Below are 19,880 nucleotides of genomic sequence, written 5' to 3'. Positions count from 1 at the left end.
GAGTCATGTGATCACTTTTTGCAAGTCAATGGGGAAGCCATATTCACTTAACAACTGTGGCAAGAAAGCTGGTTAAATGGTGCAAAACTCACTTAGCAACTATCTCACCTAGCAACAGAATTTTGAGTTCAATTGTGATTGTTAGTTGGGGATTATATGTAGAAACTGGTAGCAGGTAAACAAATAAGCTTAACATTTCACCTTCAAGTGAGGAGAACACCACATGCATCATTGCCAGATAGTCACAGGACAGGAAATAAAACTATGTGGTTATATTGCATTAAGATAATCCCCATGGGTTGGAATATTGTTGAAGGAGAAAAAGGCAAAATAGAAGTGATGATAATAAGAAAAGCCAATTACTCCATGCTTTTAAAAAAGGGATAGCCTTAATTAGAAACTGCTTTCAGACACAAATTAGTTTGCCTTGAACCGGAAATGCCAATGTAGAACTATGTGGGAAGTTGTACAATCGGAGAATTTTTCCATATCTATTGGTGATAAATCAGTTTCAGAACAGATGAAGGTCATTATAAAAGATCACTAAATGATGTCTGTTATCCTTAAAAATTAATTCAGTTTATAACAAGACTGGGCTTATTACCCTACCCTGGAAAATTTCCCATGAGAAGATATTATTCAGAAACTTCTCTGTGTCTAGTATTTCATACTGCCCACTTCATTAAATATCAACCCAAATTAAAATATGAAGGCCTTGGCACTAAAAGTGTTTAAACTAAAATATTTAACATTTCAGGAACATCTAGTAAACATTTCTTGCTTTGATATTATTACCCCAGAGAACAGATTAAGTGTTTTACTGAGAGCTGTCATAGTAGCATGCAAGCTTGAAGACACAAATGCTGTTTATCTCATTGTTGGAAACTCTTTAGGGTGCCTAACTAAAAATGGCAAATTCCTGTATTTCGCTTCAATGCTTATTCTTTCCGTCAAGTTTTGAGGTGGACTGGAATTCTCTTGCCCCTAACTAACAGCTTGTGCCTAAACAATTTAACTGCCACTAAAAGCTCAAGAATGAGCAATGGATGACAAATAAAGACCCCATTTACTATTTTATAGCTCCTGAAGCTATCCCAAAGTGCAAATTGAATGTTCAGTATCATTCCTATTGGAAATGAAACTGAGAGAGCAATCTCAATCCACTCGTTTAAAAAAGAAAAGAAAAACATCAAAATTATTTTCAGTTAAAAACCCGCTTCAGTATCCTTCCAGAATCATAAAAGTACAAAATATATGAAGTTGAGGATACACACAGAACTTTAAAAGATAAGGAAACCAGAGGAATTTCCTGAGTTAACAGTTGCTTGATTTCCATGCCAAATCATAAAGAACAATCATAATGGAGAAAATACAATGTAGTTATGCAAAAGAAGCAATGCTTGCTCAACTTTAACATGATGTGCTTGAGTATCAGGTTACTCTGTTCCCTAACAAGACAAGCTTTTACCAAACAGCTGTTATAGCTAACTACTCGGAGTTAATGGAACAGATCCAAATACTATTGGGTCTTTGGAAAAGTTATTTACAGCTATAACTTTTGAAAGCTGAAATTCTATATTTAAATAAATTTACCTTCAAGAAATAACACAGCTTTTCCTTATTGATTTTCGTATCGGAAAATCAGGCAGATGTGATGCATCCGCAGTGGCGCAGTGGTTAGAGAACAGTACTGCAGGCTACTTCTGCTGGCTGCTGGCTGCCTGCAATTTGGCAGTTCAAATCTCACCAGGCTCAAGGTTGACTCAGCCTTCCCTCCTTCCAAGGTGGGTAAAATGAGGACCCAGATTGTTGGGGGCAATGGGCTGACTCTGTAAACTATTTAGAAGTGCCGTAAAGCACTATAAAGTGGTATATAAGTGGTATATAAGTCTAAGTGCTATTGTTATCCAGGACCAGGAAACCAATTTGGGAATCTAATTTGCATAGCACACAAGGATAAAATACTATATACTTAATTTAGCATGTTGCATGAACCTAATAATTATGGCTTGCAAACTTCAATTTATAGTTTAGCATTCTATATGAACGCAGGAAACTGTAGCTTATTTAAAAACCATGATTAACCATTAACCTAGTCTAATATTTAGGTTTAATTTGTTATATGAAGCCAGTTTAAATAGCACATTTCCAGGAACTGCACATTTCTATTAAAACTATCTACATAATTTGTAATCTACAAAATCTAACACAATGTTATATAGTAGTATAGTGTGATTCTTAAAAGAAAGTTAATTAAGGCACCACGTTAGAAACTGAGAGACTATAAATTGTAGTCCAATCTCAGGCACAAGCCAGCTGGGTGATGTTGGACCAGTCCTTTCTCCCTCTGCCTTAGGAAGTAGCAAGGCCAAGCCATCTCTGAAATTTTCTCAAGAAAACTACAGGGACGTGTCCAAGCAGTTCCCAGGAGTCTACACTGACTGGAGGAATCAAAAACAAGCAAACAAACCCAACAATTTATTCTGTTGGTCATATATGCATTCATCTCTTTTTAACACATTTGGTTTCTGGCTGTAAATAAAATAAACTAGAATAAACTAAACTATTTTGGGATACAACTTGGGGGTGGCAGGTGGAGAAGGGTAGGGAGGAGGAGAAGCGAGACGCACATCTTACCTGACTTCCATCTCCGTCAATGGCGAGAACAGTCTTGTCAAGAGCTTGACCCCGATTGAGGATCCCTGGGGTGGAGCCCGCAACCCAGCGCTTGAGAGGATCTTTGGAGGGAAAAGCCCCTTTACGCAACCCAGCCCCACTTTCAAGTGGGCAGGAAGCTCCCTCCTACCATGCAGCCGGCTGGTTCAGAATCAGGCAGTCCTGGGAACTGCTCAATAGCTGGACACGGAACTCCGGCAGGAAGGTGTCTCATTTGGGCTATTGAGCACCAGCCTGCACACCTACTTGGTGTGGCAGGTGCCAGGCTACAATCCTGGGTCTGGTGGGTGCTGCAGCTCTCATGCCAGAGGTAGTTCCAGAGGGAGGGAGTGGAGGCTGCTGGGCAGCAACCGGGGATTGGCGGTGGGCTGCACTGGGCGGAAAGTGAGGTGGCTGCAGATCCACCGCAGACAACCAGAGCAGCCCCATGCTTGCTTGCCTTGCAGAGCTGGCATGAGAACTGCAGCAGCTGCCAGGGCTGGCCCTCAACAGCCCAAACATGTAACAATGCAGGCCGGTGCCTATCACATGCCCAAACACTTTTCACCCACTTTGTCTCCCTCTGGGCGCAAAGTGCCCAGTTCAAGAGATCGAATCTCTCTCTGTGTGTGAGACAGACTGAGAGAGAGAAAAAGAGAAATAGTGGAGAAGAACCGAGTAAGAGGGCCAAGCTTCCCCTGTCCAGAAGCAACGTGGAGCCTCTCAAAGTAACAAGAATTGCCTGCAATTCTTGTTACTTTGAGAGGTTGAACGTTGCAAAGAAGAACGAAGCAAGGCAGTGGAGGGGGGGGTGAAGGAGGATGAAGCAAGGCAGGGGCTGTGGAACTGCCTCAAGCCCCACATCAGCTTACATGAAGGCACTTCAGTCAAGCCACCCATGCCAAAACCCCGCCCCTCGCCAGGGCAGCCACATAACTTCACTAACCTGTTTTCCAATTCCATTCTCCGCTGCGCGTTCAGGACAGGAAAATTAGTCTATGTGACTATGGTAAAAAATACCAGAAATTCAGACCTTCCAACTTCTCGCCAAAAAAAAAATAAAAAAATTCCCGTGAAGTATGAAGTAGTCCCAGACTACTTTTCTTGTCCTGCACGTGGCAGTGGTGAATGGATCATGAAAGCAGGTTAGTGAAGGGATGTGGCTGCCTTGGGAGGGGTGGGAGTGATGGACCTGTGTGTGTGAGAGAGAGAGGGGGAGGGGGGACATGGAGAGAACATTGCTGCCAGTCCTGGATAACTCTCCGAGGTTGGATCAGATCTCCCTCCCCCCTCTCTCTTACACACACACACCATTCTTTCTTTGGGATCACAGCATAGGCTCCCCTCCCAAGATTGCAAGGCGGTAGGCTTCGGATGGAGCATTTTGGGAATATGTGTTGTGCTGCAATCCCAATAAAGAACAATTGGCAGGAAAAGGGGGAGGAGGCCGGCAGCTGGGGAGGTGCTCTGGAGATCTGGGCCAAGTTACACAGTCTTCGCTGGCTTAGCTGATCAGCGGGCAACAATTAAGGGGCTAAACCTCCATGAGGTCACCTGGAAAAGGAAGGGTTGCCTCCTATACTGGCCATGTCCACCCCTTCACTAGGGCTTATTTTCGGGGGAAGGCATATATTTAGGCCCACCCCAATAATCAGGGTTGGCTTATATATTCTGTTTTATTTTATTTACAACCAGAAATCAAATGTACATTTAAAAAAGAGATGAATTCATACATAACCAGAAGAATAAATTCAAAATATGAGGAATCAAATAAGGTCTACTATATGATAAATCCAGACAGAAACTACTAAAAAAATGATAAGCAAGGTAGCTGATATTAAAAAATGACCATTTTAGTCCCCCAAAGAGTGGCCTGCTAATCCAGCTGGAACACGTTTAAGCCAATTGACTTCTGATGGCAATTATAATGGAGCAGAACATAGAAATGTCCGTAGTGGTTTATGTGGAAATATTTGCTGGTAAGAATTATATATTCTTTAACTAGGTCAAGTGCCTATATTTAGTAAAAAAAAATAGGTGCAGTAATGACTTAATCTGCCTAGGTAGTACCACAGGAGATGAGCTATTACAGATAGACCTTTTCTAGTTGTTGTTTTTTTATTATGACAAAAGTGTGGTCTACATACTGGATTCTTACTTTTGGTTGGTAGAACAACTACTGAAGACACATGAACCAATCAACCTTTTCAGAGGGATGAAATTCACAAAGGGAGAAGAAAACAACCACACATATCCTTCCTAGGCATCCTCATCAGCAGAGGAAATTATGGCAAATAAGAAACATCTATAGAAAAACAATGCACATTGACCAAGGGTTCTACAACCAAAGTAACAACCCAAACTCAAACAACATTATTCAGATAAATACAAATGCACTGCAACAACCCAGAAAGCCTCAAAAAGGAAAAAAAGGCCACTTATATAACATCTTTGAACAAAATGGATATCCACGGAAATGTATCAAAAAGGGCCTGACCATTTAATCCACTTTAGTAAAATCAATGTATGAAAAAGATAACACCGTCATATATCCAAAACATTTTAGAAATGACCAATAGACTATTGCAATCACACAGCATCACCATAGCACAAAGTCCTCAAAACATTTTAAGTAAACCACAAGACTCAGATAGCCCAAGAAGAAAAAACAGGAGGCATCTACAACATGCAGTCTAAGAACTATAATAAACACTATGTAGGCTAAACAGGGGAAAGATTTGAATAGTGCAGCCATGAACATCGACTAGCAATTAAAAACATTAATCCCACCACACAAGGAAAGATTCAGCCATTGTTTCAACTGGGAAGCTATGAACATGCTATACCAGATTTAAAAAGAAAGAAAAAAGCTAATGAATTCCTAGAGGCCTGAAATTCAGACAAATCAGCCATTAATAAGACACATAGAGATAAACTAAATTTATATATTATTCAAAAGAGACAAAAAGAAACCTAAAAAGGAAACAAAAAGACCAGAACACATCAACTCGAGCACCCTGTGCCCAAATAAGTGGGAATTAACATCAGAAAACAATTAAGCAAACAGAAGTGATATCCTAATCAAGGAATTATCAAAAAGAATACACACCATCATCACCACCAATTCTTTATATAAGCAGAAAGCACACCCTAACCTGTGCTGGCATTGTGCTAGCCCCATCAGTCAAGGGATTCCAGCTGGCAGGTTCCAGAAGAGCCTTTTCAGCCATGGCTCCTATCCCTTGGATATCAATCTCTCTAAGGTGAGATCCACACCAATTCTCCTGACCTTCTGTAAAGGCCTAAAGATCAGGTTTTGCCAGTTGACCTAGGGTCCCAACGGGGAGGGGGGATTACTCTGGAGATGATTATGAGTCTAAGGGAAAACCCAGGTTCTCAGTGTTCCCTTCTATCTTTTAATGATAAATGGTTTATTGCACTGTCAACCAGATGTTCAGACTGGATTTGGCATTTTTATCCACTTACTGAGTCCTTCCCAAGAACCTGGGATAGGAAGATGAGGATTTGATGGCGTTATAGGTATCGTCACAGGGTGTAAGCTGCTCCAAGTAAAGCTGCCTTTTGCAATTGACTGATAGTGAATTTGTCAATGTTGATGGTGTTCAAATATATGCAGGATGCACCTAAGGCATCTATGACTATTGGTACTAGCTTTGCTTTCTTTTGCCACAGTTGCCCTATTTCTGTTTGCAGGTCTTGTATTGATAAGTCTGTGGTGTTAACAAAAGCAATAGCACTTAGACATAGCAATAGCACTTATATACTGCTTTACAGTGCTTTGCAACCCTCTCTAAGTTTACAGAATCAGCATATTGCTCCCAACAATTTGGATCCTCATTTTATCAACCTCAAAATGATGGAGGGCTGAATCAACCTCGAGCTGGTCAGAATCAAATTTCTGGCAGTGAGCAGTGAGTTCACCTGCAATACTGCATTCTAACCACTGTGCCACCATGGCTCCTTTTTATGTTGTATTATGTGATAGGTGCCTGTCTGTCTCAGAGCACTTTTAGCTTCTTAATTTTCTATTACTTTTTCTATGTTATAGTCCCACCAGTTCTTGATTGCAGGCAAATGATATTTCTTGCAAATCTTCCAATGCACCATTGTTGCTACTTTGTCATGCTGTGGTTTACAGTCAGCCTGTGCAATCTTATTGCAATCTTCTTGCAGCAGATAACCAGGTGGTTCACTGTTTCTTCAGCTTCTTTGCAGAGGCAACAGTTGCTGTCCGTTGCTGTTTTCTCAATTCTGGCTTTGTATGTGTTTGTTCTTAAGGGTTGCTCTTATGCAGCCAGAATTAGCTCATGTTTCTTTTTCAACTTTCCTGCTCTTAGGCATTGCCAGGTCTTGTTATTATCTATTTTCCCCACTATTTTTTAAATGTATTGGCCACGTAGAGCTTTGTCTTCCATGCCTTTTTTTGGGGGGGGGGTGTTCATTTGGTCTTTCTTGCAGGCCAAGTTTGGTCTCAAACTCAATAAGCTTTTCTGGTATACTAGCTTTAGTGCATCTTATTTACTATCCTTCAGATACTCTTCCAATGCCTTTTCTTTTTCTTTAATTGTCTGACCTGCAACATAATGCCCACATATTTTCTTTGGTAAGTAGAGTCGGTCAACACTGCTGCACAAATGAAGGACATAATTCATTATCATTATTTGTCTGGTGTTCCTATCTGGATTTTTCAATTCTACTTTTTGGGCAGTCTGCTATTGTTTATCAATAAAAAACTAATAAACAAACAAATAAATAAATTTAAGCTTTGGGATATCGCTGATACATCATGTCTATTAAGTTTCGAGATGTTAATTTTTCCTGCAATGCGATTTTTTATACCTACAGGAGATGCACAATTCTACAAAGAAAGTTTTTATATTTCCTTCACAATTCTCTTTAATATTTTATGATTTAATATTTGAAAATGGCATCTCGGTAGTTCAGTTCTGCCCTACTTTAAGATGCAGTACAGATAGTTCCCAACTTACAATCACAATTGAAGAGCAAATTTCTTTGCTGAGAGATATTTGTTAACTGAGTTTTGCTCCGTTTTATGACTTTTCTTGCCACACTTGTTAACTGAACCACGGCAGTTGTTAAGTTAGTAACATGGTTGTTAAATGAAACTGGCTTCCCCATTGACTTTGCTTGTCAGAAGGCAGCAAAAGGGGATCACGTGACCTTGGAACACTGAAATGTCATAAATATGAATCAATTGCCAAGCATCTGAATTTTGATCGTGTGACCATCAGGATACTGCAGCAGTCATAAGTGTGAAAAACGGTCATAAATCACTGTTTTCAGTGCTGTTGTAACTTTGAACAGACACTAAACTAATTATTAAGTGAAGGGCTACCTGTATGTGATTTACATATTTTTGTTTCCAAAGGAAAATGTCTATGGAGATTCTCAGTCACCCAGGTCATAGTTGCCCCAAAGATGTATTTTCAAGAGTCAACGACTTTCTAGTTTTTCTTTGAAGATATTTCACTTCTCATCCAAGAAGCTTCAGTTTTAGTCAGAGCTGAAGAAGCTTCTTGGAGGAGAAGTGAAATGTCTTCAAAGAAAAAACAGAAAGTCCAGTTGCCTCTTGAAAAAGCACCTTTGGGTTTCTAAAGGAAATGCAGCAACGTGAAATTTAAGTAACATTTGCAACAATGACTAAGTAATTAGAATTCAGAATATTCTAATTTAATCTGTAAGAATGACCAACCTAATAATCTATTTTGACGGATGTTGTAAGAGTTAATTTGCTTTCATATCTGAAGGGCATTGTATCAGAGAATTCTGAATTACAACTATTCCTATAAACTATTAGGAAGAAATAGATGGTCTTCTCAAATAAGCTTGGCATTAGACGCAAAGGGAGAAACGTTACCCCTCTGAAGTACTTGAAGACACGTTTAATTTATCCTATACAACAAAGAGGAAGATGGTGTATGATTTTCTGTCATCCATTCTAGACGTACTTTGCTTTTGTATGACAATTCATAGTTCAAAAATCAATACAGTTATGCTTCAGGAATTAGGTTTATCGTTATAACATTACAGAATGTTTGACAGTTCTTGAAGTATCTTTCTAAGAAGAATGGGTCTGGTTTGTACAAAAGAATCAGGATTTAGAAACATTCCATTGAGATATGAGTCACCACTGTCAGAAGACATCTCAACGAACAAGCATAGACAACAACAACTATGAATAATGAAAATGTGGTCCTTAGACTAGTCCTTCAAAGGTTTCTGAAAAAGCAAAGAACTGACGATTGCCAACAAGTGCTGTGAATAACAGCAGTCCCCCATGGATTTGAGCACCAAGAGCCAAGACACTTTTGTTTTCAGTAATAGTTGAGTCTTTATAAACCACTAAGCCAGCCAAACTCACTTTCCAATCACATTCAGAAATGTTCAATTTAACCATTTTATTGCTATTAGAGATCTTCAAAACAGTGAGTTGAATTTTACATCTGGTGAGTTTTATCTTAAATCTTTGGATTTAATAAATTTTAAACAGAGATTTAAGAATTTAAAATAATATATAATTGACAGAAGGCACGCGCGCGCATACACACCCTAGAATTTTGTTATAAGAAAGTTTTAAATAGAGCTGTAAGTTTTGGGAAAAAATATAATTAAATAATATATTCATGGAAAATGATTGAAATGGAAGTCAATTCACATGAGAAACTGAGGCTTGATGAAAATGGAAAAGGACACTAGAGGGAACTAAAGGACCAAGTAGAAATGGCTAAGCTAAAACCTTTGGCTATAAATGACTATAACTTTTTGTTATCTTGAAAAGTTTTTGAAAGATAGACTTAAATATTGATAATTAATATCTGAAACGGGATACAAATTTCAATAAATAAATGTTTGGAAGGTAAAAACAAATTTAAGAAATCTTTTATCTGATATGGATATTACAGAGTTTTTAAACCATGAAAGACAAAAATTGAAATGACTAATACTAACAGGAATACAATAAACAAATCTAGAAAAGGATGTTTCATTTGTAGCAGTAAACGAGAGTGAAAGTGTATGTCAGGCACAAGCAACCAGAGTTGCTTACAAATAATTGAGGTAAAAGTTTTATTGACTTCTATCTATGTTACAAGAATTTTCCTAGACTGCTTGCCTTCCCCTGGGAATGATCAAATAATGGCTGCATGAATCTTGGGGGAAGTCAAGCTTATGTGTTTTGCGGCTGTGCAAAGACTCTAAGCTAGGTCTCACTCCTCCCAGCCCACATTATAGTTTCCAACAGTATTAGCTTATTCTCATTGTGATGAAGCTGAAAACTATTTCTTTATTATCTTTGTTGCCTTATTCTACTTTTTCTTTTTTTCTGTGCCTTCTGAACTTCTCTTTTTATAAACTGATTTATCTTTATTATGTTTATTTGTATCAGGCCAAAGAAACCAAGAAGAAGATGAGTAGTTAGTTTAGAATAGTTTCTTTATTCATCTTCCCAGACTAAAGACTTATTTGTATAATCTATTTGATATATTGTGCAAACCAATTGAGGGGAGGAAAGCCTTTGTCCTTTTCCTGCCTATCGAAGGTTCTAAGATATGTGTCTTTGCTCCCTGGGAATCATCCTCTCCCTCGTGATTCTGGATTATATTCCACCATAACTAGAAATGTCAACAAAGTAATTTATAAAAAGGTTTTAGACTATTAAGATGACCTATTCAGATGCATGCATGCATGTGTGTATGTATGCGTATGTATGTATGTATGTATGTATGTATGTATGTATGTATGTATATATATGTGTGTGTGTGTGTGTGTGTGTGTATCCATGTAATTGCACTAATTATGGGAAATATTTAGTATAAGCTATTAATCCAAGCTATATTATCGACAAAACCAGACTGCTGAACCTGAAATAGTTTGTCTCTAAAGTCAAGAATTCTTATTTTATTAATAACTGACCACAGAACTATAAAAATATTCTTTGATTTTGTGGCAAAATATTTACTAGTCTTTTGGGTTTCCTTTGAGGATCTAGTACTGATATATTCAGAAGAATCTTCACCACTGATTTAGATTTTTTTTAATCAATCCCACATATAAACCTTTAAAATTTAGCTAGAGGAACATTTTTATTTATCCTTAGACTATTAGATCTGGAATGCAAAAGTCCAGATGGCCACTAGATGGCAGTTAAGAACTGTCACATGATGCTTCATTAGATCCACAAACACACACACACCCGCCCAAATGTGATAGTAATTTTCTAGACAAGTAGAGCAATCTAATAAAGTATGTACACACAAAAGCTAATCTGTATTTTAAAAACTCGAAGACATTTAAATAGCCATTGAATGAGTCAGTATTAATTACTTTAGGATACTGTGTGTTTATTTATGTTAGCCCAGCAGCTGTTGTAGATTTTGTAACTGTAATTTTATGCTGGACTGTATTATGTTACTTTATCTCAAATTGTCATGAGTAGATATTGAAGATGCAGGAAATCAGTAAAAATGTAGTTATTTTTTAAGTAAATAATTCTCTTGCCTTTTTTTAGCCAACGCCCACGGTCAATATTCAGTTTTCAATCACTGACATAATAAAGTATTCAATACTTTAGGACAATTCAGACACCAAATCCAAATTTCATAGAACAATATGCCTATAACTGACATTTAAATACCATACTTAATGCATTATGTGTCCTAGCTTGATGTGACTCCTCACACATAAAATATGGGAAGGAAAGTGTAAAAAAAAAAACAATTTCGTTGTATTTAAGTACAATGACAATAAAGATTATACTTATATACCAAATTATCCAGAAGCCAATGTATGCAATACCAAACAATTGTTAGCTTGATTTTGTAAAAGTCTTGTTTAGAGTTGTCAGCAAATTCATTTGCTGACCCTCTAGAATGACCTCCCCCCCCGATATCAGAACCACCACCGACTTTCTCTCCTTTCGACGAAAACTGAAGACTCACCTGTTCCGTTTAGCCGGCCTGGACCATTCATAACCTCATTATACCTCTTGTCAGATATATTTTAACTGGGTAATTTTAATTGGGTATTTTTAGGATTGTTTATATATTGTTTTTATCTGCTTTACCTGTACAGTGTTGTATTGCCTCCTCTTCTATGTTTTTATGTTTGCATGTTTGTAGTCCATTTTATCTATTTCATTTGACTGTACACCGCCCCGAGTCCCTTTGGGGAGAGGGGGCGGTATAAAAATCAAAATAAAGGTAAAGGTAAAGGTAAAGGATTTGTTGCCAACAAATATCTAAGAGCTCGTCAACAATCTCTCACCAAAAACACATGGATACATTTAGTAATTCCACACCAAAAGGATAAGTCCTCTAAAAGGTAAGTACAAAGTAATAATAGGTGATCAGTTCTCATACTTTTATGGAGGAGGAATTCCAAATACTTCACGTTTACTTTTTCATTTATTTATTTGATGTGTGATATAAATAATTTGACAGAGATGAAACATTTAGGATAACACAAAATAACTGGTAATTAGGCTGGGCATTCCAGCATGAGAAAATATGAAGTGATGAATAGAGTTGAAAAATCTACAATATATTTGTGCTGCCTGAGCTATTGGGGGCACAGCAAAAATAGAACTCAGGGCTGTACAAAGCAGCAATATAAAAAAGGGCAATACACTGAACAAAAAAAGAGAATAACAGTGTCATAATCTCTGCGCAACTCTGTAATCAAATACGCAAGATGTTTAGGCTTTGGTTCCTATCAATTCCAGTTGGTGGCAAGGTTTACAGGAGCTGTTGTCTGAAAATGTAGAATTGTTGAGAAAACAATTACTTGCCAAATGAATATACTACTTTGAACAGTTGAATTTAACTGAAGGTAAAATAAAAACTTAACTCTCACACCTTTTTTTCTCATTAAAGGTAATTATTGATAGTGAAGCCAGTAAAATGTATATTTCAAGGTTTACCTTTATAGTAATATTATTACAATTCAACATATACTGCTTTCTGAATTATGAGTTGAGTTTCTTTTCACTTATTTAAATTCAAAACTGAAGATGCTTTATAAAATGCATTTTCCCAGATATACCAGGTTCTTAGCACTGTATTAACTCTGGAAACTCTCAATAAAATTGTAATTCATTATAAACTACTTATGACATTACTATTACAGATATCTGTTTATACAATCAATTATCTCCAGATCTGCTCTCTACTCTTGAAAATATAACAATATAGACAATGGAAAGTTTTCATGCATATTTCCTCCTTTTTCATAAAAAAAAGACTTGTTAGAAATTTCAGCAAAGGACAATGCAAACTAATATTCACGTAACTTTGAGGGAAAATAAAATTCTGCTTATGCAATGAAAGGTTAATGTTACCCTACTTTTGATTTCTCTAAATCCTCTATTTGTATTTCAAGAAGAAAGAAAATGTCTACTTTAGAATCAGAGGCTGAATTAGCGAACTTCCTCAAAACTCCATATTCATGTGTGGTATGAGCAAATATGTGCACATATACATACATTCATCTCTGCTCAAGGAAAATCATCTATTGTATTTTATGTATAGCATTGTCAAATTAATTGCAAAACCAATAGTTGGCTACCAGTTTAGCCTACAGCAGTGTTTCTTAATCTTGGCCTTTTTATGAGGTGTAGACTTATGTTCCAGAATTCTCCAGCTAGCCATGTTGGATGAGGAATTCTGGGAGTTGAGGTCCACATCTTTTGAAAAGGCCAAGTTTGAGAAACAGTGGCCTAGTGTTTGTGAAATCATAACTATATGTGATGAGAAAGTTGCCATTTTCCTCAAGTTAAGGAAGTTTTATGTTTTGAATAGCACTTTGGTATGAAAGTTAATCATGCCCGAGCATTTTCTATATAAGCATTCAATGAATTTATCTGTACTCATATTTACAGCAGGGCACAGGACCAGCTTTCTAGGAAAAAGAAGGCAGTGAATTAACCAGATTTTAGAATCAATATGCAAATACCAAATATAGCTTCTACTAAAAAATGTGGCAGCTAATATATGTGGACATACGCATTATGCAATAAAGCAAATTCTCATTATATTAAAGTCAGACAATACTACTGGGGGGGGGGGAAGCACATGACTTGTGCTCTATTAGCTATTTCTTTAAGCAGCTTTTCCCCCTTTAATGAGATGTTAATTCTTGTGCCGAATAAAAAAGGAATCAAAATTCAAAAGTTCACAAGAAATAGCCCGCCATAATCTTTAGAACCAATCTTTGTTACCACTCTGAACAAAACCCTGCATATTTGGTCTATGTGCACACATGCACATACATGCATACTCACACACACACACCTGCAGTATTACTTCCCCTAACTAGGTGAATATAATTCTCATACAATTACAATGAGACACTTTCTATGCCAGCCACATTCTCTCATTTCTAACAGCTTAGATCACATGAGTTTCATTATTATCAAAATCATGTTATCTTCAATAGTATTTTTCTTCTGTCAAACTACATTTTACATTTCTTTTCTCCCTGGTCTGGCTAGCATAATACTGCATAGTTAAATGAACTGTTATTCCCAGCTGAGAAACAGAACACTGCAGTAGTCCAAGGCAGCACATTGCTATCACCTTCTCTACCATAACGACTCTACCATATTTTATCCCAGGCATTGCTTACTGCTCTGCTTCCAACTCCATGATCCATTGAATGTACTGGGGATTAGAATGAAAAAAGTTTCCCAATTCCTCTGAACTGTTTTATTGACTGCTTTTTTAAACAATACTATGAAAAATACATTCAAATGTGGGGGGTACTAAAACCATTAGACAAGTAGACATTCAAGTATGCTGCTGTCTGTCAACCATCACAACAAATATGCATACAGTGACATGTGCACTGGGTTTGCACCCCAGTGTTCTCTGGGTGAAGATGACCCCAGGAAATTGCATAAAAATAGTTATTTGTCCAACCAAGATAATGTCTGCCTAGCATTATGAAGAGTCATCTTTGGGTGCTAATGGGCAAACACTAAAGGAAATATTCTAGCAGCTGATATTTAGCCCTTGCTTGAAGCAGAATTACTTATCCTACCAAAATACTGACAGTATCATACGCACTGAAGGCTTTGCAAAGATACAGCCACGCATAAGAACAGAAAAACAATGGGAAGCTGCACACCCACAGCTGTTGACATCCCAAAGGAAACAGGGCACTGCATTAATGGATCCAAGAGGTTATCTATCCTTTCTGCAGAAGAGCATCTCTTTCCCCGGAATGAAATTTTGTATCCTCTTTCAACCAACTACACCGATCCTGTTATGGAGCACCGCTACTTCTGAATTCCTGCAGCTTAGTCTAAATCCGAGGTGTGAAGGAGCAAGATGGCCCTGCAAGATTGGGGGGAGGGAGGAGGGGAGTTGCAGTCACAGGGCAGCAGCAATTGATTAGAAGACGAGAGCTACATCAACCCCATCACACCTTTCTTATGCCAGGAGGGAAATTAAGGCAGGCGGCAACACACCTGCAAAACCGAAGGGAGTCCTCCTCCCTAACTGACGGCTCTCCACAGGCGCGGGACTAGAGTTCCCATCGTGCTTAGCCGGCAGCTAGCCGGGGCTGATGGACTGTCTCCGCAGCCCCGTTGCGCCAGGAGGGTGCTGGGCTGGAGGGGAGAAACTACAGCCAGGCGAGCCTTTCCCGCCCCCCCGGAGTCGTCTGCGCGGCAGCGGCGTCTCTTACCGAATGGTTCACTCCCCACATGAGGACGCTGAGCAGCGGATCGCTGGCCCGGAAGAGCTTGACTTTCTGGGCCACGAAGTGCTTCTTCTTGGTCTTGGTCTTACTCGCCATAACGGACACGATATTACCCGGGGCCGCCATGGGAGCCGCCGAAGAGCAACCCAGGAGGAAGAGGAGGAAGAGGACGGCGAGGGTCAGTGCCCCGGAGCCGCCAACGGGCAGGGGAGGGAAAGGAAGAGACGGCGGGAAAGGAGGGGCCAGTAAAAGCAGGCAGCCCTGCTGGCTGGCTGGCTGGTTCTCAGGCAGCAACACGTCGGGCGCTAGCGCGGCTGCGGCAGGGAGCGAAGCGGCGGGTTAGTCCCTGGCACGGCTTCTGCTACTGCTGCAGCTGCTGCCCCCGCAGGGCGATACCAAGAGCATCCTAGCCCGGACGCTCGCACCGCTCGCTGGAAGGGCCTGCGCTCTCCCTCCCTCCCTCTCTCCTCCCCTCGCAGGCCCCGCCTTCCAGCCTCTGGCGGGGAGGAGGGGAGGGCGCCGTCGTACCGCCTCCCTCCCTTTCCCGGCCTTCTCTGTATCTGAGCGCCCCGCCTCTCTCCCCCCAAGAAGACGCATCGCTCTCAGCGCGGAGTTGTAAGCTAGAAGAGCCGGCCGACGCGCGCGCCTTCTCCATGAGAGCATGCGCAGTGGTTCAGGGCGTGCGCGGCAGGAAAAGTGAAGTCTTCGCGGCGTTCTCTTTGCCCTACATTGTGTCTTGCTTTCTCTTCTTCCCTTTTCCTGGGGCAGGTAGGGGATGCAGGGTAGCGGGTGAGTGACAGGCTTTCATCACCACAGCCCACAGTGAAGGGATTTGTCTTTTTTTTTTTTGTAGCCTGATAGTCAAGTAAATAATGGGTTAAGGCTGCAAACCTAAATTCAATTCTTAGGAAGAAATATTATAAGAAATATATAGGATTCAGATAATACTGCTAAACCATAATAGTTTGAAATTAGGGTAAAGTATGGTTCATGCAGTAATCTAAAATTTATAATACAGTTTCTCAACCTTGGCAACTTGAAAGTGTAGAGACTTCCAGAATTTTCCCTGCAGGCTACCTCCAGTAATATTGATGTACAGCTTTGCAGTGCATTGTAAAAACTCAGTTCAATATACCAGTGATGGCAAACCTATGGCACACGTGCCACAGATGGCATGCAGCGCCCTCTCTGGGCACGCAATTCCCCAATTCAGCTTTGCCACGCATGCATGTATGCGCGCCTCCCACCGGCCAGCTGGCCTTCATATCTCTGTTAAGCATGTGCGGGGGTGGGGCATGTGCAGTGGGTGTGCACGCATACGCAGGGGGCAGGGCACATGCAGATGCATGCATGCATGGTGGTGCGCATGCATGTATGGGGCATGGCGATGCACAGAGGCATGCATGCATTGCATTTTGGGAATCCAGGCACGCAAATGCGCATTCGCGCACACGCACTATGAGCACTCGGTCTAGAAAAGGTTAGCCATTGCTGTAATATACCATACTTAATCCAGACTTCAGAACAATTTCCAAGCCTAGCCCAAATAAATTCATACAGTGTATCCTAACTGGTCCCCTAGAAAATCTCACTGCATTCTTCATCGTGATGAGGAAGTGAACTACATGGGATGTAATAATATCCCGTGTAGACAAATTACAGGCCTTAAAATTTGTAGAACAATTTACCTGGTAGCATCATGGATACAAATGTGAGAACAGAAGCAGATATGAAATGCTGAATAAGTAAGGCAACTGCTGTCTTCTAACAAATGCACTCAATATGGACCACACATCCACTATAAACACAGCAACCAAGATCAAATAATTTAATACCATTGTCATGCTAACTGCCATCTATGTCAGTGAGACCTAGAAATCTACAAGAAGAATTCTTCCAACAATGTTGTCTCGGAAAGTTCTTCATATCTCATATCGGTCCCAAGCCACAAATGAGGAAATACTACAAACAAGCAATTCTTGAAGACTCTCTTGAGATAGTGACAGAATGCAGAACACGCTTTGCTGGACATGTGTTCTAGATGAGTGAGCAATGTCCAGTAAAGATTGCAATCAATTGGATACCACTAGATGGTTGGAGAATAAGAGGAAAGCTAAAAAAAATCTGGTGCCAAACATTTCAGGAAGAACATCAACCTTAAATGGAAGAATGAGATGATAGTCGTAGTCTGAAAATTGTAGAATATGCTTGTAGTCTAATGTGCTTGGCACAGGATGCAATCATGATAATAATAACAGGTATATAAATAAATGTGGATAGATTGCACCAGTGTTATCTGATTCAACAGATGTTACAAAAATTCAGTGTAAACACTACTTACAAACTATCAATGAAAACTGTTCGGCCATGGTGGTAGTCATAACCATGGTTTGCAAGTCACATTAATGAAGTTTATGTCTGACACTGAGTTAAAACCAATGAAACAACATTTGTACTAAAATATATGTGGATTGCAGTGGTTGGACACTGGGCTTGTCAGCTGGAAAGTTGCCAGCTGGGGTTCTAGATCTGAGGGTTGCACGATGGGTGAATTCCCTTTACTTGCCCCAGCTCCTGCCCACTTAACAGTTCTAAAGCATGTACATACTGTATATATATAAATTGTGTATTGGTTCCACAAAGCACCATGCTGCTCAAATAATAAATGTGGCATTTACTTAACTGCAGTAACAATTGTCACTGCAGGCTATTGGTGTCTCCCATTTTAGCACAGTACTGCATTACTAAATCATTTTTATTGAATTACTCTGCTTAATCCAGAACAGTGCTATTTCGGCTGTTCTGAATGTTCCGATATTATTATATCTTGTTACAGCATGGGTGCTTTTTACTACCACCCTATACAAATCTGATCCAAATTAAAATAGTGGTGCTGGTATTAAGAACCTGCCAGTCACGCATATACCAATATACTATTATGACATTGTTTTTAAGTAATTCTATGGAGGATCTTTTTCCATTTCTCACTTCAGAGTATGTTAGTGTTATTATGCTGTGACCTCCTAAATCTTGACAATTTCTAAATTGATACTTGTTTTAATTATGGATGTATAGATAGTCCTCAACTTACAATCACAATTGGGACTGGAATTTTCATTGCTAAGCAAAGCAGTTGTTAAGTGAGTCATGCCTGATTTTATAATCTTTTTTGCCACAGTTATTAAGCAAATCACTGCAGTTATTAATGAATCAAGTGGTTGTTAAGCGAATTTGGGTTTCCCCATTGACTTTACTTATTTGGAGCCAGCTGGGAAGATCACAAATGCTGATCATGGGTTCCAGGGATCATCATAATTACATGCTGTTGGCTGGTGCCTGAATTTTGATCACATGTGTAAGGATCTATTGTAAGTCATACTATTTTCAGTGTCTTTGTAACTTTGAACAGTTGCTAAGTATAAGTCAAGCATTACTGCATACATATGAAACTGAATTGCAGACAATTATTTTAAATAGGCATGGTTATATTTGGTTAGTTGTTAATAAGTGTTTACTGATTTTATTGGGTGGATGTTTATCTAGCTTGGACTTATGTCTTGTCAAAATAAAATAAATAAATAAATAAATAAATAACCATTATTATTATTATTGCATCAACAGAATTGTATCACAGCGGCCAGTTGTTTCGCCGGATTTGGCATTGATTACTAGTCGGGCCCCACCCAGGGGCCTAGGACGTCGTATCGTATTTTTGTAATATATGTGCGGATCCAAGCAGTGCAGCTTTTTGCATTTGACTTGTGGTGATTTTGTCAAGTTTTAACCATTTTAAATGTAATTCCAGTGCTTTTGGAATAGCACCCAGTGTGCCGATTACCACTGGAATTACCACTGCTGGTTTGTGCCATAATTGTTGAATTTCAATTTTTAAGTCCTGGTATTTCACGACTTTTTCATGTTCCTTCTCCTCGACCCTGCTATCACCTGGTATTGCGATGTCTATGATTGTAACCTTATTTTTCTCAATCAGTGTGATGTCTGGTGTGTTATGCGCTAGTATTTTGTCTGTTTGTATACGAAAATCCCACAGGATCTTGACCATCTGATTTTCGGTGACTTTTTCAGGCTTATGTTCCCACCAGTTTGTTGTTGTTTTAATATTATAATTTTTGCACAAATTCCAGTGGATCATTTGTGCTACTAAATTGTGCCGCAATTTATAATCAGTCTGCGCGATTTTTTTACAGCAGCTGAGTATGTGGTCAACAGTTTAATCAACTTCTTTGCAGAGTCTGCATTTGGCATCATCAGAGGATTTTTCGATTTTGGCCTTAATGGCATTTATTCGGATAGCTTGCTCTTGCGCAGCCAGGATTAGTGATGATGATGATTATTGTTGTTGTTGTTGTTGTTTATTTATTTTATTCATTAATTATGAAACTCAGTCAAGTGAACAGTTAAAGATGTGTCACAAATACCATTGACTGGTGCTAATGGTTGATATGGGTTGCTGCCAGTATCCTCTC

The 19,880-nt window shown here is 39.2% G+C and overlaps 2 protein-coding genes across 7 annotated transcripts in view; one reads left to right on the top strand and one right to left on the bottom strand.

Annotated features, from left to right (window-relative positions):
• The window catches only part of PIP4K2A (phosphatidylinositol-5-phosphate 4-kinase type 2 alpha), an 86,376-nt gene extending 70,482 nt beyond the window's left edge, over positions 1–15,894 (bottom strand). The window contains exon 1 of the mRNA XM_081933425.1: positions 15,379–15,894. Within this exon, the coding sequence (XP_081789551.1) occupies positions 15,379–15,519 (141 nt within the window). The 5' untranslated portion in view covers positions 15,520–15,894. The remainder of the gene's footprint in view (positions 1–15,378) is intronic.
• A 137-nt stretch (positions 15,895–16,031) lies between these two features.
• ARMC3 (armadillo repeat containing 3) overlaps positions 16,032–19,880 on the top strand; it is a 135,197-nt gene continuing 131,348 nt past the window's right edge. For 4 of the 6 annotated variants that reach the window (XM_081932921.1, XM_081932920.1, XM_081932916.1 and 1 more), the window contains exon 1: positions 16,032–16,182. In XM_081932921.1, coding sequence (XP_081789047.1) covers positions 16,169–16,182 — 14 coding nt within the window. In that variant the 5' untranslated portion in view covers positions 16,032–16,168. Of the gene's footprint in view, positions 16,183–18,603; positions 18,762–19,880 lie in introns of those variants that run through there. The other 2 variants (XM_081932919.1, XM_081932918.1) reach the window with 2 other exon arrangements.

This window comes from Natrix helvetica, assembly GCF_964273705.1.
Source record: "Natrix helvetica genome assembly, chromosome: Z".
Lineage (NCBI taxonomy): Eukaryota > Metazoa > Chordata > Lepidosauria > Squamata > Natricidae > Natrix > Natrix helvetica.
The sequence above is the reverse complement of the archived record's forward strand: the minus strand, read 5'-3'. Positions and strand labels throughout refer to the sequence as shown.